The 26,056-nt window shown below is 38.5% G+C and overlaps 1 protein-coding gene and 1 pseudogene across 1 annotated transcript in view; both read right to left on the reverse strand.

Annotated features, from left to right (window-relative positions):
- Window positions 1–26,056, reverse strand: part of GRID2 (glutamate ionotropic receptor delta type subunit 2) — a 1,640,866-nt gene that overhangs the window by 578,078 nt on the left and 1,036,732 nt on the right. Inside the window, exon 7 of the mRNA XM_004009703.6 lies at window positions 17,855–18,016. Coding sequence (XP_004009752.1) covers window positions 17,855–18,016 — 162 coding nt within the window. The remainder of the gene's footprint in view (window positions 1–17,854; window positions 18,017–26,056) is intronic.
- On the reverse strand, window positions 6,961–13,448 carry LOC114115370 (DNA replication licensing factor MCM4-like; annotated as a pseudogene).

A 26,056-nucleotide genomic window follows, 5' to 3' on the forward strand; every position in this document is an offset into this window, starting at 1 on the left:
TCTTAACTCTCCTTGCTATTCTTTGGAACTCTGCATTCAAATGGGTATATCTTCCTTTTCTCCTTTGCCTTCGCTCCTTTTCTTTTCTCAGATAATTGTAAGGCCTCCTCAGACAACAATTTTGCCTTTCTGCATTTCTTTTTCTTGGGAATGGTCTTGATCACTGCCTCCTGTACAATGTCACGAACCTCCATCCACAGTTCTTCAGGCACTCTATCAGATCTTATCCTCTGAATCTACTTGCCACTTTCACTGTATAACTGTAAGGGATTTGATTTAGGTCATACCTGAATGGTCTAGTGGTTTTCCCTACTTTCTTCAATTTATGTCTCAGTTTGGCAATAAGGAGTTCCATGATCTGAGCCACAGTCAGCTCCCAGTCTTATTTTTGCTGACTGTATAAAGCTTCTCTATCTTTGGCTGCAAAGAATATAACCAATCTGATTTCGGTGCTGACCATCTGGTGATGTCCATGTGTAGTCTCTTGTGTTGTTGGAAGAGGGTGTTTGCTATGACCAGTGCGTTCTCTTGGCAAAATTCTGTTAGCCTTTGAGCTGCTTCATTTTGACCTCTGTAATGTTGGTACCTAAAAATATCTCATTTGCCATAATCTCTAACTCAACTTCAAGTTGAGTTAGGCAGGTTTTATACTGTCTGCTATGCCTCCTGCTTCATCTGTGTCTTGGAGCCCATCACACGACACTGAGCTCACAGCAGCCATTCAAACAAATTATTCCTCATTCGTTCATTTCAATATTTAATTAATCAATTTCATTTTTCCAACAATAATCAATAAAACCGATCCTTCACTGTTATTTTTGAATAGCTTCTCTCTTATTATCCAGTTTTATTATCAAAATTTATAAATTTGAATTACCTGTCCTCTTCTCATATGTGATTAAACAGTCAACAGCATGAGTTTTGAAGTCAGATTTCCTGATTGCCAAATTTTGAAGTCATATTTCAAATCGTAAAAGATGATGCTGTGAAAGTGCTACACTCAATATGCCATCAAATTTGGAAAACTCAGCTGTGTCCACAGGACTGGAAAAGGTCAGTTTTCATTTCAATCCAAAAGAAAGGAAATGCCAAAGAATGCTCAAACTACTGCAAAATTACACTCATCTAACATACTAGCAAAGTAATGCTCAAAATTCTCGTAGCCAGGCTTCAACAGTATATGAACTGTGAACTTCCAGATATTCAACCTGGATTTAGAAAAGGCAGAGAGACCCAGGATCAAATTGCCAACAACCGCTAGATCATTGAAAAAGCAAGAGAGTTCCAGAAAAACATCTATTTCTGCTTTATTGACTATGCCAAAGCCTTTGACTATGTGGATCACAAGAAACTATGAAAATTCTTCAAAATATGGCAATATCAAATCCTCCTAACCTGCCTCCTGAGAAACATGTATGCAGGTCTGGAAGCAACAGTTAGAACTGAACATGGAACAACATACTGGTTCCAAATAGAGAAAGGAGTACCTGAGGGCTGTATATTGTCACCCTGCTTATTTAACTTATATGCAGAGTACATCATGAGAAACACTGGGCTGGATGAAGCACATGCTGGAATCAAGATTGCTGGGAGAAATATCAATAACCTTAGATATGCAGATGACACCACCCTTATGGCAGAAAGCGAAGAACTATGGAGCCTCTTGATGAAAGTGAAAGAGAAGAGTGAAAAAGTTGGCTTAAAACTCAATATTCAGAAAACTAACATCATGGCATCTGGTTTCATCACTTCATGGGAAATAGATGCAGAAACTGTGGGAACAGTGAGAGATTTTATTTTTTTGAGCTCCAAAATCACTGCACATGGCGACTGGAGCCATGAAATTAAAAGACACTTGCTCCCTGGAAGAAAAGTTATGACCAACCTAGACAGCAAATTAAAAAGCAGACATTACTTTGCCAACAAAGGTCCGTCTAGTCAAAGCTATGGTTTTTCCAGTAGTCATGTATGGATATGAGAGTTGGACTATAAAGAAAGCTGAGTCCCAAAGAATTGATGCTTTTGAACTGTGGTGTTGGAGGAGACTCTTGAGTCCCCTGGACTGCAAGGAGATCCAACTAGTCCACCCTAAAGGAATGATGCTGAAGCTGAAACTGCAATACTTTGGCCACCTGATGCGAAGAACTGACTCATTTGAAAAGACCCTGATGCTGGGAAAGATTGAAGTTATGAGGAGAAGGGGATGACAGAGGATGACATGGTTGGATGGCATCACCAACTCAATGGACATGAGTTTGAGTAAACTCTGGGAGTTGGTGATGGACAGGGAGGCATGTCCTGCTGCAGTCCATAGGGTCGCAAAGAGTCGGACATGACTCAGTGACTGAACTGAACTGAACTGAACTGAATTCCTGGATTTTATCAATGTAGTGGAGTCTACTAGCTGTATAAACCTGGCTAAGTCATTTTAATTTCTCTAAGTCCCAAATTCTACATCTGTTAAATGCAAAATAATAGTATGTACCTGGGAAGATTATAATGTAAATAATATAGAACTTTGTTTGATAAATTATGAGAGCTTAATTAGTATGATCATAATCATGATTATCTCCATGATTATTTAATTTTTTGGTTTATAATTCCTCTAGAAGTTATAATCATGTTCCTGTTTTTTTTCAACTAAAGTTTATGAGGATTGCAAAACTGATATGCTTGGAGATTTACATAGCTTTGGAAAATGCTTTTGTTAATTTGATTCAGTTATATTTCATTGCATGGCAACCCACTCCAGTATTCTTGCCTGGAGAATCCCCATGGACAGAGGTCCCTGGTGTTCTACAGTCCATGGGGTAACAAAGAGTTGGAAACAACTGAGCAACTAAGCACAGCACATATTTCTTTGACTAGTATTTGGGGAGTAAAAAGTTAAAGCAGATCGTCTAGGTTCTGTCCACCCCCTTTTTGATATGTGTATTTGTGGATGTGCTCATAGAGCAGCCCAGGGGAGTGAGATAAAAGGAGGTAAATGAGTCTAATGACTTGTCAACTGCAACTCCAGGTAAAGGGACGAGTAATATTTACTAGGAAGAAATGTCTTATCTATAAAAGTCCTTAGCAAGATGTTCCATTATAAAGAATTATTATAGTAAACAAACTCCGAATCTATGGACTAATGGTTTATGGCTCCCTGCTAAAGCTTTATACTTTCTAGGGCAAAAACAAAGATATTTCATAATGTAAATGCTCCCTATTGTGTGACATAGGCTTTCAAAGCCTTTTTTTTTAATGGACACAGAACATACATGTATGTCTGATGTGGGGAGAAAGGACTTGCAGAGCCATGCAGAATTTCAAATGAGCTCTCTCTCCCTTGTCAGTGTCTCTTGATTGCCTTTATCTTTGATACGGGTAAACTATCCTATTCTGATAAGGGAATCTGATACTGTTATTCACTCAGTACTAATAGTTCAAGGAGCCCAATTATCACTCAAAGTTTTAAAGACTGGGGTTTAAGAACAGTGGATCTGATTATCATAAATATCTCCAAATGAGAAATACTGTAGGAATTTGATCGACGAATATAGCTTGTATTACTAAATGTAATTTAAACCACTGGTATTCAGGAATCTTTTTATAAGTGCTTTTTATGCTTTCAATCACACATCTACTTCAGTAATATTTCCAATTATATCAGAATCTTACATGTCTGACAGCACTTTATTTCCAGGAAAAGGAGGGCATCAATACACATATCAATATGATTGCTACATTGCCTAAATGCTGTCCTCCTGAAAATTCTAAACTTTGGATAACCAGACTGCCTGGCACTGTATTATCATTATTCCCTGTCGGCACTCAAAGCCATTGCGGGCCAGTCTCTTGTCTGGCTTGTAGCTGGCACTGAGCAAGATGGGCCGCTTTAGCGCACACTGCACACGTTACAGAATTCCATAAACCAGTGAACCCACATTGAATTTCCTGTGGCCCCCACTTACCTTTTTTCACTTTTTTTCTTCATAATTTACTTGCTTTATGTTATTTTCTTAATGACCTGTTAGCATGTGTAATCAGTAAAACTTTTCTTCATGTAGCATGAAGGATGTTTGAGAGGTTAATATTTCAAGCAAATAAACCCTTTAACTGAAGCCCCTGCTTAACTGACTCAGACTTGAACTCTCTGCTATTTGGTTGCCTAAGAATATTCTCATGTTTTTGAGCTTCTTTTTTTCCATCTATCCCCAGATCAACGTTGAAATGAGAGCACTGGTAAAAATGTGTGCTGGCCAGGTGGTAATGAGCAGTCATTATCTTTGTGCATGCATAGTTGCAGTCTTTTCATCTCTTGATCCAGCTGATTCTAAACAAAATAAGCTAATGGGACATTAATAGTATGAATAACGCATACAGATAATTTTTAAATGTCCATTAAACTGACAGTAATAATTGCCTCCAGAGTAAACCTTTTGAAAAATATCAAGTAAAATTAGTTTGGATTTCATCATACACATTATATAGAAATACCAGTGTGCCTCAAATATAAAAAGCAGAACAGAAAAGGAAAGAGTAGATCAAAGGTTGGGAATAATTTACCACTGGATAATCAGTTCTTGAAAAGGCTTAAGTTTGATGCTCCCTTATGGATAGGATAAGTTGGAAAAAAGAAGAAAAAAAATCTACTAAGTATTTATTTTAGTCTCTTATGAGGCTGAAGGGTTTATTCCTATTTTTGAAACTGGAAAGTAATTGAGAGATACTTTTGGAAGGTAATAGGAAACATCAAATATTTATGACACTTGTCTAATTTCCTTATACATATTCCTAGGTTTTGGAACCTACAGAAATGCTTGATAACTAAAGACACCCTGGTAAATAAACTAGCCCAGCAAGGCTAGTGTGTCCTGATGCCTTTGTTTCTTCAGTTAATTTCGGTAAGGAAAAATCCCTTAGAGAAAGAAAATACTATATTTTATCCTTCAAAAAGAGACAGAATTTATATATAAGTACTAGAATTTTTTTTAAGTCACTTCAGTCATGTCTGACTCTGTGCGACCCCACAGACAGCAGCCCACCAGGCTCCCCCATTCCTGGGATTCTCCAGGCAAGAACACTGGAGTGGGTTGCCATTTCCTTCTCCAATGCATGAAAGTGAAAAGTGAAAGTGAAGTCACTCAGTCATGTCCGACTCTTAGCGACCCCATGGACTACAGGCTACCAGGCTCCTCCATCCATGGGATTTTCCAGGCAAGAGTACTGGAGTGGGGTGCCATTACCTTCTCCAAAGTACTAGAATACAATATGCCAAAAATAAATAAATAAATAAATAATAAAACATAAATATTTGTGCAAAATGATTAGGAAAAGCTGAGTTGCCATATAACATTTATGCATATGTATATGTGTACATAGATATAGATATATTCATTCACCACTTCTGATGGCTCAGTGGGTAAAGAATTTGCTGGCAATACAGAAGTTCCAGGATCAATCCCTAGGCTGGGAAGATCCCCTGGAGAAGGAGATAGCAACCCACTCCAGTGTTGTAGCCTAGAGAATTCCTTGGACAGAAGAGTCTGGTGGGCTACAATCCAAAGGGTCACCAAGAGTCAGACAAGACTAAGTGACTAAGCATATATATTCATGCTTATAAGCATACATATACACTCAAGTATTCCTTCATAATAGAAACTTGAAGAAAACTGAGCAGGAAATAGGAACCTACTAACATTCTCGTCATACTACTTACATCACAGAAAAGAAACCAATTCCCAGACAACTAGGTATTTGAGGAACCTGAACTAAAGCCTTCAAATTGTGCCTGATATTCTTCCTCTAGATCATGTAAGCTGTGTGTCCAATATAACATATGCAAATCACACTGTTTGCTCAAAAGATGTCTGTTGAACTAAATTAAATCAGAATAGATACCGTTTTATCCACTTTATGATTCAAATGCCCTGAATTTGCAGGGAACATTGATGGGTCCAGAAGAAGATTATTCTAAGGATACTGATTTGCATGTTTCAAAGCTCTTGTGGCAAAAAGTTTATTTGTACCCGTTTCTGTCAAAAAGTTATCTCATATTCCAAGTCAGTATTGTTTCTGTTAAGTCACATTATGTTTTCCTAAATTCTCTTTCTTTCTCTTTCAGGTTTATAGTTTTAAATGGTACACAGTGCTTAACACAAAAAGCAAATAATATATTTATGTTACTCTAAATATACAAATTTTAAAAGTCAACAAGGGGAGATCAATCAGGACAAAGGAGTAAGACAATACAGAAGTAAGAATACAGAAGAAGTAAGAAAGACTTATTTCTTACAAAACTTCCCTTAGGAGCACATCAAAAATATATTTACACGTGGAACTACTCTTACTGAAAACTAACTGGAAAATGGCAGACAGACTCATAAAACCAAGGCAGTAAGAAAGAATTCACATGTAATCAGGTAGGAAGAGAAGAGAAACAATCAGGTTAGGACCTGTGACCCTGGGAAGGGACTCAAAGGAAAAGTGAGATCACAAGGGCAGACATCCTCCCTGGGGCGTGAGCAATTTACATCCGATATTGGGCTCCCCAGGCCTGGGGTCTGACAAAGGGCAGACCTGCCCCCCTTGGTGGAGGGCTGCTGAGGAGGAGGGCTATGGGCAGCCTGGACTGAGCCTGTGAAGGGTGTGCATGCTCTGGCTTGCTCCCAAGGCAGGGCAGAGAGGGCAGTGTGAGACTACTAGCGGCTGCCCAGTTTTCTGCTACCGACCTAGCACAGGCCCCAGCCTGAGCCTATCGAATGCTCCAACATTGCTTATTTCATGACTCAGTTCTGCACTGGATCGAGGACCGCCATGACTGACGAAAGAGCTAAGCATTGGAACACAGTGGAGACTCAGACCTGGAGCAGCATCTAGGCAGGGAGGGGGCAGCCTTTGTTGGCACTTACACAGGTGTCACCATCAGAGGCAGCCTGGGTCTCTGTCTACAGCCAACCTCCTGTAACCCATGCCCTACAATGCTCTGAGAGCCCACATGGGCCCTTGCTGCTCCAGCACTGCTCTCCCGTGGGGCCGGGATCCCAGAGCTGTGGGAGCGGAGAACACTGACTTAAAGGGAAAGGAGTCATCTCCGACCCGGACTTCAGGGCTTCTGCTCCAGCAACTTCGGATCTGACTCTATACCAAATAGGGCGCATCAGATAAAGCTTAGGAACTTTACCATAGTCTACGAAACCTTTCATAATCTTTCCCTTGTCTATCTGTTTTAGCTAATGAAGAACCATGTTCCTGTTGTGTTTCTATTCCAGCCCCCTCAGTCTTTTTTCAGATGCTCAAATATGCCAAACTCTTTTTTCCTCCAAACCTACTTACATTGTGTTGCTCTTGCATCAGATATTCTCCTCTATAACCCTGCAACATATGCAATACACTCCTCTTTCCTTTTCTGGATAACGCTTATTCATCATAAATGTTTCTGCTTATCTATCACTCTTATGCTAAGTAGATCCTCCAGTCACATGCTTCCAGAACAGTTGGTATCTCCCCTTTTGTCAAACTGATCACTCATAATTATTTTTGATATTTCTATTTCTTTTCCTTTTTCTGTGATCTCACAGTACAGCATATGGTAGTAGTACTCAATAAATACTTGAACGAATACATATGAATATATAAGAATTATTTTTAATATTTTTGCCTTTTTAAAGAATACTCTTTTAGATATCAATATGTATCAGTGTATCTCTTTTAGGATAATATGTATCAACACGGATCAAGTTGATATTAAAAGATCTGAGATATAGACACACATGTTGATATATTCTATTTTCCCGCATTAGGTACTGAAAATAACTACCACAAAGGATTTAGTAGAAATTGATCAATTAAACTAATATGGAAATATTTGATTTAAGGATCTATCAAATCTTGTTAGGCTTATTTGTATCGAATACATGTAAAATGTCAGTGCTTTTATATGTCACATATTTTTGTAATAGTTTTCTTAGTTTGTTCTTTAATTAAACAAAAGATGTAAGCATATTCTTTCTAAAACTCAGCTCTGATTCTGTCATTTATCTATGCCCTCGAATTCTTTAAGATCTTTCATTTACCTACAAAATTAATTCCTTTCCTCAATCTTTTTCCAGTCTCAACTACTCTACGTGTTCTGTGCACTCAGGTAAATTCATCAATCTTTGTCAGTGTCTATGTGATTTATTGCAACAGATATGTCAGCTACAGTGCTTCTACCGCCGGAAATATGTGCCTCTCCGTAACTTTAGATTCTTTGTTGTTTAGTCACTAAGTCCTGTCTGACTCTTCACAACCTCATGGACTGATTTTCAAGTTAAGAGGCTACCAGTTCCACGCCATTTTTTCTGATTTTTTTCCTGGTTTGGGGTCAGGTTCCTCAGGAAACAGCTCTGAGATGGCGATTTGCTGGTGTCTAGAAGGGTTCCTTGAAGCGCTCCTATGGAAAGTATATGCAAGGGAATGTGACAAGGGGGAATGGACAGAGAGAAAGGTTTAAGTGCAGCACAACTTCTACAGCAGCTCAGGTGATCCCATGAGCCAGTCTGTAGGTGCAGTATCTCTTCATAGTTAACCCAGATGGAAGCCAGGCACTCAGACCTTCCCAGTTCGGCAGTGACCAGCCAATGTGTACATGCTCTTCCAGAAAAGGAGTAGAGCAGAACCCCTCTGCCCAGGGAGGTGCTAGATGAACTCAGCTGCGTGTCCTCCCTAAAAGGAATACCTGAGCCATGAAGCATGGATCCAGTTTGCATCACACATAGTGGACTCTGCTAAGATTCCGTAGAATTCTATGTTTACCACATTTGAGGCTCTTTATTATCTCTCACCTTAGAGTATATCTTTGTGTATACTTATTAGCCATTATTCACAACTAGGTTCTAAATAGCTTTTTGGGAAATCACACAAAAGCATTGACAATAGAGTCCATGTTACAGGCATTTGATCAATATCTGTTAAAAGAATGATGAATGTATGAATGAACAAAGTGTATTCTTGGAAACTGATATAAAATTAACAGTAAGAAAAAAATAGGAAAGGCTATTTAATCATAGAGCAAGTCTGTAAATAAAAATAACATACCCATGTTACATGGGTGTAATGCTATTTCACAACCTGTAAGAAAGGCAGTACAGCTATATGGATAACAGATTAAACTGACTTCTAAATATTCCAGGGAACTGATTTTCAGACTGTGGTTCTGAGAACTGATCATGGTGGGAGTCCATCTGGAGACTCTCTCCCACTCTCTTCCAGAGCAGTCCTGCTTGTATTTGCTTTACTTATTTTGTTTAAAATGTTTGAAAGCTTGCTGCAGGGTAAGTAACATCAACAAACTTAAATTAAACAGTCTGAAAACTCTTTACCAAAATATACATTTAAATGTAGCATCTTATAATAAAGAATGCATGCATGTGAAAATAAACTTTTCACCCAAAGAGTTGTTAAAAAATGCAGTCAAGGGTTTTGGAATAGTCTTTTACAGACTCATCAATGTACACACTAACTTGAGGGAATCTGAAAAGGCCATATTAAAAATAAAGTATTGTTTATTTAATATCAACACATGGTGCCTCTACCCCTGATTCTTGGTATGTGTGCGTGTATTTTCTTTGCTGAGCTTGTGCTCAGTCGTGTCCAACTCTTTGCAACTCCCTGTATGGTAGCCCTCCAAGCTCCTCTGTCCATGGAATTTTCCAGGCAAGCATACTGGAGTGGGTTGCCAATTCCTATTTCAAGGAATCTTCCCAACCCAGTGATCAGACTTGCATGTCCTGTGCCTCCTGCATTGGCAGAGGAATTCTCTACCATTGTGCCAATTGGGAAGATTCAATAATTTTGATTTGTAGTAAACAGACACTACTTCCAAGAACGACAAAACAGATAAATTGTATGGTAACTAGAACATAAAACAGGAAACCAGAAATCTTGATATTTAAAACTGATTTGCTGCGTAACCAGCCCTTAATAATTCATTTATTTTTTTCTGAGACTCAGTTTTCTCTACCTTAAAATTGCAGAAAATAAGTTGCTGCTGCTGCTGCCAAGTCGCTTCAGTCATGTCCGTTAGATTAAGTTTATTTTATCTTGCTATTCTAGAATTGCATGAATTAATAAAAGTTTTAAGTATAAAAAGAGGATACAGTCTTTACACAATCTAAAAAATCTCTTTTCAAATTATGCCCTTGATATATTTAACAGCAGAACACTGCAGCATTTTTATTAAACCAAGATGGTGTTTATCACCAAAATTATACAAGTTTGGAACTGGAAACTAATTAGCCAATAAAAGTTTTCTTTTATTGTTATTTTTAAAATTCTATCATTTATTTGGGGAAAAGCTTTATATCTTAGGATAAAATGGCAGAAATTAACCTAGAACGTAATCATTTCCTATCATTTAATTCTGATTTTATAGTAGCCATGAGAACAAGCCTCTGAGGAAATACAGCGAGTGCTTTAACAGGGAAAATGACTCGGTCTAAGCCTTATTTCATATTATAAAAACCCCAAGCATATGGATGATTGCTATTAGGAAGTTAAACACAAAAGCTATGACCCAGGATGCCATCTTCAAAAAAGATTGATATCCCGCTATCTATATAGATTCAAAGTCCTGTTGCTAAAAAAAGACACTTCAAGAAAATTATCTCAACTGTATATATTGTAAATTGGAACCATGTTTTCACTTATTACAAAATGTGGGGGAAAAAACAACAAAAAAGAAAACACATTTTACTAAGAAAAACTGAACCCAGGCTAGAAAAATTTTATGAAACCAAACAGAGACTAAGAATGTCTTTCTGTTGGCACCTCTACCATAAATATATGGCTGCAAGGGCAGTGACCAAGTGCAGCGGAACTGAACACACTGCACTGCTCACCAGAGCTCCAGAGCAAGCAAGTAGCTTTTTCAATCACCACCAAAAAATTGTCATCGGCCAAGGCGCACCATGCTTTGTCAAATATAATATCTTTGGTAATTGCTGTGTCAGATTGTCCCCCAACATCTTGCAAAAGTTATGAGTATCTTTGGCCTGGTGTTTTATTCTTAGGTAAAATAAATTTTCTCAGTGCTTCAGCTAACTCTTCTTTCCATATAGGACAGATGGCGCTCATTTCTCTAGTAATAATAGATATGTCCACAATGCCAGTCTAGGGGTTAACAGCATACTGCTAATAGCCTCTTTATGGAGGTCTGTTTCTTTACTTCAACTTTATTTGAAAATCATACTTTGGCATGGGCTTCAGCTAAGCCATTTTAATGACTTCTGCTGTTGAGGATATGCAAAAACCATCCCTCCACTCCTGGAGCTTCAGGGACAGCCTGACTGGCTTCCTAAGTCAACCTCGGCATCCAGTGCTGTGAAGCATGGCCCTTCAGCATGTCTGTATCCATGCACTCTTTTGCTTGCTTCCTGCTCTGGAGGTACAGAGTCATGCGGTAGAGAGCCAGATGCCTGCCACAGGCTCTAACCTGAGGTCTAACACAAGGAAGCTAAAACTGAACTTTGATAATAACGTATGTTGTCACTGGATATTTCTAAATGTGTGTTTTATTAATTTATTTATTTTTAGCATTACACTGAGAGTCAATGGGCTTCCCTGGTGGCTCAGATGATAAACAATCTGCCTGCAGTACAGGAGATCTGGGTTGGATCCCTGGGTTGGGAAGATCCGCTGGAGAAGCAAATGTCCACCCACTTCAGTATTCCTGCCTGGAGAATCCCACGGACAGAGAAGTCTGGCCAGCTTCTCTGTTGGACACGACTTGAACAACTAACATACACACTGAGACTCAGTAGAATTTGCTACTTCCAGGATACATGCTCCTGCCTTGGGCTGGCAAGTAACCCCAAGCTTATAGGTGAGGAGAGTCAGCTGTTCCCTGACTTTGAGCAGTACTGGTCTTGTACTTTGATTCATCGTCTTAAGTATCAATACAGTATATGCCACTGTCACTCAGGAAAAGGGCACCAGTCTGCAGTACCAGCCGTCCCCTCTCAGGGTCTTTCACTATATATACTGTCAGGCTGACATCACTGAAACCCTTCTTACGTGTGCACTGGTCCCAGGGGACCAGGCTGTACCCATACTGCAGCAGCTGGGACTTGCTGGCCCCAGGGTTGCCACACAGCAGGAGGTTGATCTCAGCATGAAATCTGTCTCTTCCTGTGTTACTAAAACCCTTCCCTATTTCCCGGAAAAGCTGAAGTGATTTCCTTTTTGAAATCTTTCTGTTCTTAATTGCTTGGACCTGAGGCTGAAGCAAATCTCTCATAAATGCTTGTTTGTCTGGAAAGTTTTTTAAGCAATTTCACATGCTTCTCTGAAAAAGTTTCTGTTCTGCTTCTTTATCTGCTTCATGCAGACACTTTGCATCCATTTTCTGATAATGAATGATACCAATGAGGGTTCTGTCAGCAGACTTCACATGACTCACTCCTGGATTGACTCAATAGGAACAGCTGGAGAGATGCTTGTAATGTTCACTCTGTCCCCAAGATGAACCTTGTCAACAATATCATTGTGAGCAAAAGGATGTCACCATGAGGCATCTGCCCTGCAAGCATATTTTCAGGAGACCCTCGGAGTCTGATCATCTGCTTGTCAGAGAACACGAGGCAGCCGTGGCTCTGCACCACACTGTGGTGGGGCAGCAGGCACATTTGCAGGCTCAGTGGCCTGACCCGGTCCATCTCTACCAGGACAGTGTGGGTGCACACCGGACACTGGAAGGAGGCCCCATACGCCTCTGGAATCAGCTAGGACATCCTGGTCATCATGACACGGATGGTGATGAGCTGACCAATGTCTTCTGGATTCAGTTTCTCATATTCAACGCACTGAATGGACCTACTTGAATCTGATGTTCTAAGACTGAGTCAGGTTAACTGTCAAAGATCTCGTTGACAGCCATGTTAATAGTTAGGATAACTTATAGTGGGAGGCAGGTGAGCTGTCTGTATGGATTTTTGTCAAATGATTTTAAGTGTTCACAGTTTACATTTTAAAATGGCTCCCTAATAATAATTGTTTTCCCAAGTAAGTGGATGTATAGAGGTTCAACAGTATCAATGGCAATATTTTCATCTTTAGCCAGGTCAATAAAATCTCGAAAATTTGTTTTGCAGGTTTCCATACTTACATCTGTTCCTCAAATCACATGTTTTTGTTCTAGAAACTGCTCACTGGCTATTCTATTTTCTGTTGTTGGCCCATACTGCAAAACCACCTACAGACACTTTTGTGCAGACCCCAGGTCAGGCCTCCGCCTCATGGGTGTGCCTGTAATGCCACTGCTTGGGGTTTCCTCTATCTAAGAGCTGAGAGTAACATATGTTGTTTGGTGAACCAAGAACAAAACCAGGAGGAATCCCTCAAGAGTGCATCAGAGGAGAGCTGGAAAATACTATGTCCTGCACAACAGGGCTCTGCCAGCCAGTTCCAGGCCTGGCCAGCCTCATCTGCAGCTCTGTTAGATGGGTAGAATCCTGGCATCATTGTCTCTGACACAGAGACGGCCTGCTCCCTCACTTGCAGGAAGGAAAGTTTACTGCTCCAAAGCCTGAAGAACTCCAAGAGTACCTGGTAGATTGCGTTCCCAAATGTCCCAAGAAAATATTTTTTCAAAGCTTTGAAAAAATTTGAAGTATTAGAATTAAGTACTGAGGGTTTTCTCAAGATAATATCAATATATATTTAAAAGCATACGGGAATAAACTACAAAGAAAGAAGTAAGAATCCAGAGTTATGTATCAAAAGTCAGTCAGGTCAGTTCATTGTATCTACGATGTATCTCATTTAAAAATATAATGGAAACATATTCAATTCGTTATAGTGTGTGCATACACAAACATACACACAGGGGAGCATATTCAAAACCCTGTAAAATTTCAGCAATAAAAACCATGAAAATACATATGAAGAATACTATAAATCTTTACTGAGGGTTATAAGAAGATGACTATATAGATGGATACCATGTCTATGAATAAAAGGCTCATTATTTTAAAAACTATAACTTTCTCAAAAATAATCTATAAAATCCATATAAATAACAATGGCTTGGGGGTGCTGATATTCTCTGAAAGAAATGATCAGTTGAAAATTAATCTCTTATTATTGAAAAAAGAAGATAAATATGGAGGCACCCACTCTACCAATTTGCAAAATTGCTGCAGATGGGGACTACAGCCATGAAATTAAAAGAGGCCTGCTCCTTGAAAGAAAAGCTATGACTAACCTAGACAGCATAATAAAAAGTAAAGACATTACTTTGCTGACAAAGGTCCATATAGTCAAAGCTATGGTTTTTCCAGTAGTCATGTATGGATGTGAGAGTTGGACATAAAGAAGGCTGAGCACTGAAGAATCAATTCTTTTGAACTGTGGTGCTGGAGAAGACTCTTGAGAGTCCCTTGGACTGCAAGGAGATCCAGTCAGTCCATCCTAAAGGAAATCAGTCCCAAGTGTTCACTGGAAGGACTGACGCTGAAGCTGAAACTCCAATACTTTGGCCACCTGATTCAAAGATCTGATTCATTAGAAAAGACCGTGATACTGGGAAAGATTGAAGGCAGGAGAAGGGGATGCAGAAGATGAGATAGTTGAGAGAAAAGATGGGATAGATGAGATAGTGATGGCATCACTGACTCAACGGACATGCGTTTGAGCAGGCTCTGGGATACGGTGAGGACAGGGAGGACAGGTGTGCTGCAGTCCATGGGGTCTCAAAGAGTCAGACATGACTGAGTGACAGAACAACAACAACAAAATAAATTATAAAGCTGCAACACAGAGTTCCCTGGAAACCACCACCTCCTTCTTGCTCAATATTACAGTGCTCATGTCAACTGCATTGTTTTTTTTTAACTCTTTTTATCTCATCCACATAATGAGAATGCAAATTAATTAAGGGGCAGACATTCACTCTTTTAATTCTTTGTACTCCTTGCACTGGAAGTCCCCAATGGCTCAGCAATAAAGAATCTGTCTTTTGATCCTTGGGTCCAGAGGATCCTCTAGAGTAGGAAATCGTAACCTGCTCCAGTATTCTTGCCTGAAAAACCCCACGGACAGAGGAGCCTGGCGGGCTACAATCCAAAGGGTTGCAAAGAGTCGGACAAGACTGAGCAACTGAAAATGCACTGCTCACAGTAGTACAAAGGCTTTGTAAAGTGTACAGCACATGATCAGATTATAGGCATGCAGTGGCTACTTGAATGCAATTAAGAATTTTTTCACTAGAATATTCCCATTGTAATAAAGAGCCTGACCTCATCTGTGATGTTTAGCAGCTGATTTCTTTTTAAGCTGCCTTTCTTATTAGGCAAGAAAGCCCATCATGGATCTCCTTCTTTGAAACCTCTGGAAAATTTAAGCCTGTAAAATCTCCAGCCCAAGTAAATGGGAACTATTCTTAGCTTGTCCCTTAACTACTACAACTGTCCTGCCCATTCACAGGACTCTGCTCCACCCAGCCTAGGCCTGCATGGGCCCACTCTGCTTTCTTCAGGAGGTCCTGTGCAAGTAGTAAATTATCTTGTTTTGTGAAGTGTCATCAGCCTGGACATCTAAATGGGATAACCAAAACACTCAGGTGAGGCAAAGTAATATGATTGGAAAAACATGACTCTGTTTCCAAGGCTAATTCAAAATGTGAGAAAAAAATAAGGAAACAGAACTTTTGTTACCATACATATCATTCAAACTTAGCCTTTAGATATAGAATATAGATATATGCCTTTAAAAAATGCTACTGGCTTGAAAGTTTACAGGAAAAAATGTACAAATATTCTCCCAAACAAAACTTCATAATTATCATATAAAATCATTGTTTTGATTATATATTTTCTAACAGAAACATTTTACATATTGAATTGCTCCATAAGAAATACCTACATATTATAGTGTCTCTTCTTCCCTCCTACGGACACTTTCACTAAATAAGTGTCTCCTAAGCAACCTCCCAAACTATTATTCTGCCTTTGTGTGACAGCTTCTGAAGAATGAATATATTCAGGTTCCTGCATCCAAGCCAAGCCATGAATTAATAAATTGGCAGGATTGGAACCATGTTCAACAACCTCCCTTGGATTCATACCTGCCAACTCTCCGTAGAAATAGAGCTGGGGGATTTTGGCAACCAACACCTTGAGTTTAGATTTGACTTATTCATTTTTCACTTAAACAATCCTCCTCTGCCAATGTATTCAATGAATTTAATTCTTAAACACTTCAGTTGATAAGAGCCTAAATTCTCATTAAAGTGATTCTTCTGCAAAGAGGATACAGCACCAAGCAGAAAATACAGGCTTTTCTCTACAAGAAACCTATTTTTCCCTCCACTTCCTGGTTTTTGTACATTTAGTTCCCTTTTAATGTTAATTTTTAGATTTTCTCTGGCATCTCTAAACACTTCATATTTCATTTGACTAGCTATTTCTCTTACTATTTCAGGAAAAAAGGCAAATGCTTGCAGTAAGAAAAAGGATGCATAAAATGAAGACTATAAACTTACAAATGACTGTCTCCTTTGTGTAAAGGGTACAGGGGAAATTTGTTTGTTTTATTAATCATTTCATTTTAAATCCGAGAAGCTGTGTGAGACAAATGGAAAATGCCAGCAAGGATGACATGACAAAGAGGCTAATAAACTGCTGGATGCTTATAACTGTGAGAGGAGCTAAGCAACATAAACTGCCTCCTGGGAACGGAGCGGGTAGCTGAGCTAAAGCAGGTCACAGGCAGGCTAAACACCACACTGACAGTAAAGAAGAATGCCATCAAGTACCCCCAAATAGCTCACAAATGCACCAAAATATTGACGGTTTATGACATATTATTATTGCAAGGCAAATTAAAGATCACATCCAATGTTTTCCCATGTATCATCTAACTGAAAAACACCTAGATCTAGTGTTTATTTTTTTCAGGGGATGATGGTTAGAGAAAAAAAATGACTTTCTGTACTTTGTGACAGATACTGAATAATTTGAGCATCTCTGACACTAACGATACAATGAAGGTGAAATAAAATATTTCAATGATTAATTTTTTAATCTGTGGAAAATTTCCTTATGAATAAATCACATAGACGTGATTTTCTGACCTTTAAATTTTTAAATATTTATTTCAATTTTATTTATTTTTGGCTGTGCTGGGTTTTTGTTGCTGTGTGGGTTTTTTCCTACAGTTACGGAGAGCAGGGGTTACTCTCTAGTTGAGGTGTGCTCAGTAGTTGTGGCTCGAGCACCCTAAAGCACAGGTAAAGTAGTTGTGGCACGCAGGTTTAACTGCCGCATGGCATGTGGAATCCTCCTGAACTACGGAGCGAACCTGTGTCCCCTACATTGCAAGCCAGATTCTTAACCAGTGACCCACTGGGGAAGCCCTTGATTTTTTTTTTTAATATTTAATTTATCCATTACACTATTTTGTGCTCTGAATAGGCAGCAATATTAGTGAAGAAAAAAGTCCTAAAATATATCTTATCAATGACTTATTGTTTCTCTTTGCATAAAAACTAGGAAGACTGAAATGCTAGACACACGGTTGCCAAGGGGGAAGAGATGTGGGAGAGGGATGGATTGGGAGTCTGGGATTAGCAGATGTAAACTATTATATATAGGATGGATAGACAACTGTATGGCATAGGAAACTATATTCAGTATCCTGGGATAAACCATAATGGAAAAGATTATTAAAGAAAGAAATGTGTATATGTGTATAACTGTGTCATTTTGCTGTATACCAGAGATTGGCACAACATTGTAAAGTCGACTATACTTCAGTAAAAAAATACAATTAACAGCAACGACAACAAACTAACGGATGAATTTTGAAAACAGAAATGCTAGTTAGAAGTTACCTTCTTGATGGTCTCCAGCATGGAGCGCCCTCCCTGCCAGGGCTTGGAGTTCTTTCTGATACATGACAGACTAGCCATGCTGTGCCACTTCCGGTCCTCTAGCTTCTTATGAAAAGCGTTAGCAAGCAGAAGCACCGTGTCATATATGTAAAGGTTTGAAATCTGAAAAGACATTAGACAGTAATCATTAGAATCACTGATGCCAACCATCAAGAATAAGGAGAAAAGTATCAGCTCAGTTGCTTCTGTAAATGTCATAGATAGCTGGTTTACTGGGTTATTTGTTAAGCAGAAGGTTTCTTTTTTTTCATTTCCTGGACAATTTTGCTATTGAGAATGAAGTCTTGTCTGATTGTATGCCTCAACTGCTTTTTCAGCTTATTTAGGTGTGAGAGAGATGATAAAAAAGAGGAGTTTCGACAGAGGCAAGGCTGTTAGTGTCAGACCTTAGAAAATCACTGGTCCTTATTTCTTTCTGAGGAAGTAAGGATCTAAGGGTTTAAGATTGGAAGGAAAAATGAATAATACATTTTCTGAAGATGTCAAATTTTTGCATTCTGGTTTTTCAGATGGAGAAATATCAACTTGATTTTACATGGAAGATGAGTGTCATAGGTGCCACATGTCACCATTTGCCTATATGTTTGTGCCTATGGAGATTCAGTAATGAAAAAGTGAGAGGAAACAGCACCATTCATAAACATTACAATGATCAAGGGTCTATACAAAATTATATACAGGTGCACTGCAATTAACAAGACAAATACCATAAACTGCTGTTTGTGAATGTGTGTTTACATTAATGATTTCTTCTTCTAAGGTAATCATATTAACTTCCCTCTACATAGATTTTAAAATAAATTATACAAATATTTGATACACTGTATTGCACTCTTACAGTTTGCCAGAATCACTATCCTCGCTGTTAATTACCAATGTTGTCTATTTTTTAAATAATTTAGAAATAACATTTTAAAAATATAGATACCATGAGATATCCAAGGTCAACAACAGTGGTTTAATGTTATATCATTCCCTTTCTGAAGAAAAAAAAATCAATACAAAATAAAAACTGAGAACTCAACATAGCTATAAAAAATAAATCCATTTTAAGCATGTAAATCTTCTCAGATATTTAGGAGTCTTGTTATCACATTTTTTCTTGAAAATAAAGGGGACAGTACTTTGATTACCCTTTGCTTATAATTAATCATGAAGGAATCTTATGAAATTTTCTGCCCACATCACAGCATGCTACTAAACTTTAACTATTAGGATGATGAGAATTTGAACAACTGTTAATAAGCACTTCCTAACGGACGGTGCCTTTGAATTTTCTAACTAGGTAGATCTTTAACCACTTGTTTTTGTAGATTTTCCTTTAAAGAGACTTTCAACATTCTTATGCACCACATGAAATATCAGTTTGTTCTTTGTAAGGAAATATTTGGATAGGCCATTCTCATCTTCGCCCCCACCCCACCAGATAATTCCTAGAGAAATGCCTGTAACTGGCAATGAATGAAGAGTAATGCTTGAAGTTAAAAGTAGCTGATAAAATGAACTTCATCTGAATCAGACTGAATACCCAAAAGGTAAATCTAGAAGAAACGTGAAGGATGAATGAGTTGTATCCAAAAGTCTGGGGCAAATCTTCTGATATTTCTCAATAATCTGCAATAATTTGACCTTTTCTAACATCCCATGACTCCACTGCCTCAAACTCTCTTGCTCTAAGCCATCCAGCTTTATCTTGTTTCACCCTCTGGCTGACTGCTTCAAGTGTGTAGATGAGAGAGTTGTGGGAACATCCTCTGATGTCTCTTTATCTGTCTCTAACTAGTTAACATCCTCTCGTACTCAATTCATGGGTCCCAGGCTGGGTGAATCCTACCCTGACAACTTCTCAGGATTCTCCCCACTGCCAGGCTAGGTGGGCAGTTCTTGTTTTATCTATCAGAACACTCAGTGCATATCTCTATTGAAGCATATCAGAATGCTAAAATTTCTTTTAAATTGATTTTCACATAGAATATAAGTTCCTTCTGGATAGGGGCCCATATTGCAATATTTTTGCCTTTTGCACTTTTTGTTTCCCTTATTTTTTATTTCCTCTTGACTTAGCCCAGAGTCTAGCACATAGTTGGTTTTTCATAAATAGTTGTCAAAGAAAGAAAGTCAAAGAAAAGAAAGTCTAGTTCAACATCAGTTAGGTTTAACAGAAGTCAAGATGTGAGCGATCTGATAACTGGTGACACTTCTTATGGCATAGTCTCCTTTGCATATCTAGAGGCATGCACTTTAGCATCCATGCTGGACTAAAAGGTCAGTGATTTGTAGTCAATATGTGACAAGTGTTTTTGACAAATGACTGCCTCTCTTTGTTTGCTCACGTCCCGAACTACAGAATCAAAAGGGGGTGATGACATTCTCTGAGCTTTCCATTATCCCTTCTTTTACTTCTTTCTTAGCAAATTCCTATTCTCTTTTGAGGTCTGTGCTCTTTACCATGGTGCACATTACAGCCCCTCTCTGCCATTACCTACTGACCTCTTGGTCACTTTTTATTCAGATGACCTTTGCTTCTACTCTGGCCATGACAAGCACAAGTGACTATTTATTAGACACAAATGAACAACTCCTCTAACATCTTAAATGTCTGCATCCCACCATTTGACCAATCGTGTCTCTCTATCTGCTCTAACAACATTTGTTTCCTGACTTTACTGAACCATCAACACCAACCTCCTCTACATGCCACCTTTCCGATATCTCACACCTTCTTTAATTTGCTCTGAAACATTCTCCTTCCTTTAGTAGTTGATTACTTGGTATAATTTCTAGGCAGCTCCTCATCTCAGCATTCTTCCTCTGTCTTTCTCTTATTTTTCAGTGTTTCTGTTGAAAGTTTAATACTCAGAACTAACTTTATTTGCAGATGTGAACTGACTAGGAGAGATTTGGATAAAATGTTATCTCTCTTGATCTTAACAAAATGCTTCTGACACAGAGACTGAGATAACATTAGAATGGTTTGGAGCAAATATTACTTCTGCTATGTTCAAAACAAGTTTGCCTTCATTTTAACAGCCTTAAACTGTCAAACCATGTCTCATCCATCTAGACATCATGCAACTGACTTTGAATCTACATTTTATATCTATCATATTTTAAGTTTTAGGCATATTATTCAGTGACTTAACAATCTGAATATTGATGATGTAAGAAAATATAAGCTTTCTCTTCTAGTTTTATGTCATTTACAAATCTGATAGACGTATTTTATTCATTTTAATTTGTGTAGTTTAAAAATCTTGAAAATACTAGGTCTGAGTGAAGTCAAAGTTGATCAGTCATCTCCGACTGTTTGGGACCCCCTACGACTATACAGTCCATAGAATTCTCCAGGACAGAATATTGGACTGGGTAACATTTCCCTTCTCCAGGGGATCTTCCCAACCCAGGGATCAAAGCCAGGTCTTCTGCATTGCAGGTGGATTCTTTACCAACTGAGCCACAAGGGAAGCCCGAGGTCCAAAGACAGACTCTTCAGATAACCATAGAGAATTCCTTGCACTTCAAGAGCAGAATATCTATCAGTGTGGTTTTACTATTCCACTAGTTCCATACTTCCCAAACTGAGGGTAAGAGAAACTCTGGTGAAAAGCTGTAAATATTAAAGGTACTCAAAGCTACATAATACATCTGGGCCATGTTCTAGGCTTATCAATTTTGCCTGAAGATTTGGAGACAAAACAAAGTAGTTTAGCTGATTACTTTTTGAGATGTTGTTGTTCAATCACTCAGTTGTGTCTGACTCTGTGACCCCACAGACTGCAGCATGTCACGCTTCCCTGTCCTTCACCATCTCCTGGAGCTTGCTCAAACTCACGTCCATTGAGTCGGTGATGCCATCCAACCATCTCATCCTCTGTCATCCTCTTCTTCTCCTTCCTTCAATCTTTTCCAGTATCAGGGTCTTTTCTAATGAGTCAGATCTTTGCATCAGATGGCCAAAATATTGGAGCTTCAGCTTTAGCATCAGTCCTTCCAATTTAGGATTGATTTCCTTTCAGATTGACTGGTTTGATCTCCTTGCAGTCCAAGGGACTCTCTAGAGTCTTCTCCAGCACTCACAGTTCAAAAGCATCAATTCTTTGGCACTCAGCTTTCTTCACAGTCCAACTCTCACATCCATACATGACTACTGGAAAAACCATAGCTATGACTATAGAGACTTTTGCTGGCAAAGTAACATCTCTGTTTTTTAATATGCTGTCTAGCTTTGTCATAGCTTTTCTTCCAAGGAGCAAGCATCTTTTAATTTCATGGCTGCAGTTACCATCTGCTGTAATTTTGGAGCCCAAGAAAATAAAGTCTAACACTGTTTCCATTGTTTCTCCATCTATTTTCCATGAAGTGATAGAAGCGGATGCTATGATCTTAGTTTTCTGAATGCTGAGTTTTAAGCCAGCCTTTTCACTCTCCTCCTTCACCTTCATCAAGACGCTCTTTAGTTCCTTTCTGCCATAAGGGTGGTGTCATTTGCATATCTGACGTTACTGATATTTCTCCCAGCAATCTTGATTCAAGATATATTACTTTTAATTTAAAGAAACTCATATATGGTATAACTTTTAAAGACAATAATAAGAGTATGTTGTGAACTTTTAAAAAAAATCTGAAGCCAAAATGTCTACTATCTTTTGTTCTTCGTAGTCTTTGGTGAAAATGTTTGAATGGCATCAATTTATATAGACTTTTTAATGTTTTCCTAAAGGAAAATTTTTCAATGCTACATTAAAATCAACAAAGAATAGAAAGATTTACCACATCATCTAAATCTAAAAAAAAAAAAATATTAAGTAGGCTTTGGTGATGCCTGTTCTTAAGGAAGTCCTATTATCTTGTTTAAAGTTCCTCAAGCCATGTATTTAATAGTATATTCTTCTGGGAGATGGTGAAGGACTGGGAAGCCTGACATGCTGCACTGCATGGGGTCACAAAGAATCGGACAGGACTGAGCAACTGAACAACAGCAATGTATCTGAATATTAATTTTACTGTGTTAAACACTTGTTATCAGAATCTTTCTACCTCCCTTTTGAAAACTGGGACAATATGCCAATGTCTTGTACTTGGGTTCTCTTCCTAAATATTTCTTTAATATTTCTAAATTACAACATTGTGATCAGATCTACAGCTTTATTAACTGCTCTGAGAAATTATTTTTCAGGCCTCATTTTAGAACAGTAAGGCATACTCTAACCACCTCTAACCTGCTCCTTCTAATCTAATGATTTACTTATCTTTAAATGACTTTTACCCTAATCTTTCCAATTTTAAGGTGGAGAAACAGAAGCAAAAGGATTTGAGTGTTTCTATTTTCTCTCCATTAGCAGCCAAACTAACATTCGTTTTGTGCGTGTGCTCAGTTGTGTCTGGCTCTTCATGACCCCATGGACTGTAGCCCACCAGGCTCCTCTGTCCACGGGCTTTCCCAGGCAAGTATTCTGGAATAAGTTGCCATTTCCTACTTCAAGGGATTTTCCTGACCCATGGATCGAACTCACATCTCTTGCATCTCTGCATTGGTAGAGGGATTCTTTACCACCATGCCACCTAGGAAGACAACATTAATTTCATCAAGCAGTAAATGGCTTACTTCCTTTTGTTTCATATATTGCTAAAAACTGTTTCTAGCTGAAAGGTATCTTTGACATTTAGTTTGCAACTTCAGCTAATTCTGAATTTTAGTCTTTCTGGCACTAATTTAAAGATTGAGGAAACTTGGCTCTTGTTCTTTCTAAGTATTACTTAGGCTTACCCAGTAGAAGGACAGTTGCTGAAGCTGAAGCTTCAATACCTTGGTCATCTGATGCATAGAACCGACTCATTGCCAAAGACCCTGATGCTGGGAAAGATTGAACGCAGGAGGAGAGGATGAAAGAGGATGAGATGGTTGGATGGCATCACCGATTCAATGGACGTGAGTTTGATCAAATACTGGGAAATGGTGAAGGACAAGGAAGCCTGGCGTGCTGCAGTCCATGGGGTCACAAAGAGTTAGACGACTGAGCAACTGAACAACAGCAAAATATTACTCTCCTTTCTGTGTACTCTCCTTTCTGCGTACTCTTCTTTCTGCGTACTCTCCTTTCTGTGTACACTAAAACACGTAACAGGCCAGAGATCTCTAGAGGCTCACCCTCTTCTCTAGATGTGCCCTCTTCTCCTCTGTTGTACAGATTATTGTGACTGCTAGGTTTCTGTTTTCAGAGGTCATAAGAATCATATTTTCATACCTTTTTCTCTGAGTTTGTCTTTAAGTTGGATCCTGCTGATACGATATATGTCTACCTGTGATCCTTTTTTATCTGCACTGTGGACTCCAAGTTGAGAGAGGGTTGTTTCTCCCAGGGAACCCCTTACTCTCAATTTTTAAAGTTCTTTTCTTGTTATTTTCTTTAACTTCAGTGAGATAAAACATACACCAAGGCCAGATTTTTATCAAATGCTCCACTTTTAGTGGAACATTTTAAATTCAAGAGCCCAGCATTTAGGCACTTCATTATATAAATCTTCACATATAAAAGTTTCTGTCAGTTTTCCTTTTACATATTAAACATTTAGTCAAATTCTATTACATATAATAGGGATGTTAATACACAATAGATGCACAAAGAAAAGTAATCTTCCCGCTTTCTTCGATCTGTAGCTTTGAGGGGTGTATGAAGAAGGTACGGGGCAGGAGGAGCGCTACTTCCAGTACATCCTTAATTCATTAGATATGTCTGGGAATACAGAGATAAATAAAATATTTGTTCCCTGGTTTCAAGGAACTCAACTGAATCAGAAGGATTGTGCTGTTAGGCGAATATGCTTTGAAATATTGTGCAGTATCTTGCTGCTTTCCCAATCTGTACATTTCCTACTACCTCTTTCAACAGAAACAGCCTTTAATATCTCATGATTTTCTAAATCAAAGTTCTTTCACATTTCTATTTAAAACTCTATCATTTCCACATCAATTATACTCAGAACCAATTAATATCAAAAGATGGGTCATTAGTAGAAAACTCAAACTTTGTTTAGGATTGAGTGGCTCACTTGACTTCTATTTTCTTACCAATTACTTTCAAATCTAAATTTTTACAAAGGTGCAAAGCACCATGGTAGGTATGATGGGAAAAAGAAAGAAAGACAAATATTTAATGTGATTTTATGATGCCTAGAGGGAACTTATTCTAAAGGAGCTTAAAAATCTACTAGCAAAGTTTTGTGGGCAATGATTCCGGAACCAGCTGTTGGGTAAATACACACTGCTCATTACAATGGTGGAGAAGGAAATGGCAAACCACTCCAGTATTCTTGCCTAGAAAATCCCATGGACAGAGTAGCCTGGTGGGCTGTTGTCTATGGGGTCACACAGAGTCGGACATGACTGAAGCGACTTAGCAGCAGCAGCAGCAGCAGCATTACAATGGTAATAAGTATGAAGAAATGGTTAGATAAATGGCCATTTATCTAAAATATTCAAAGTTGACTAAAAATAGGGAAACTATTATCTTTCAAATAAGGAAGTGGTTTAGCCAAGTCACCTTGTTTATCTAGTATTATTACGAATGAACTAGTTCTCCTGGAATTATTTTTCCAGCCTCTTCAAACTGAACATCTCTAAGTACTAAAATATTATTTCTATTGAACATTTGAAGGAATAGGTTTCTAAAATAGATCTTATGTTTTTTCCTACTTATGAAATTGACCGTGACTTTAATCTTTCTTGGTATCTCAGGGTTACTGTTTAAATATTAACTAATAAACTAGCTAAGAAGAGGTGGCAAGAATACACAGAAGAACTGTACAAAAAATATCCTCACGACCCAGATAATCACGATGGTGTGATCACTCACTTAGAGCCAGACATCCTGGAATGTGAAGGCAAGTGGGCCTTAGAAAACATCACTATGAACAAAGCTAGTGGAGGTAATGGAATTCCAGTTGAGCTATTTCAAATCCTGAAAGATGATGCTGTGAAAGTGCTGTACTAAATATGCCAGCAAATTTGGAAAACTCCAGCAGTGGCCACAGGACTGCAAAAGCTCAGTTTTCATTCTAATCCCAAAGAAAGGCAATGCCAAAGAATGCTCAAACTACCGCACAATTGCACTCATCTCACACGCTAGGAAAGTAATGCTCAAA

This window comes from Ovis aries, chromosome 6, assembly GCF_016772045.2.
Source record: "Ovis aries strain OAR_USU_Benz2616 breed Rambouillet chromosome 6, ARS-UI_Ramb_v3.0, whole genome shotgun sequence".
Classification (NCBI taxonomy): domain Eukaryota; kingdom Metazoa; phylum Chordata; class Mammalia; order Artiodactyla; family Bovidae; genus Ovis; species Ovis aries.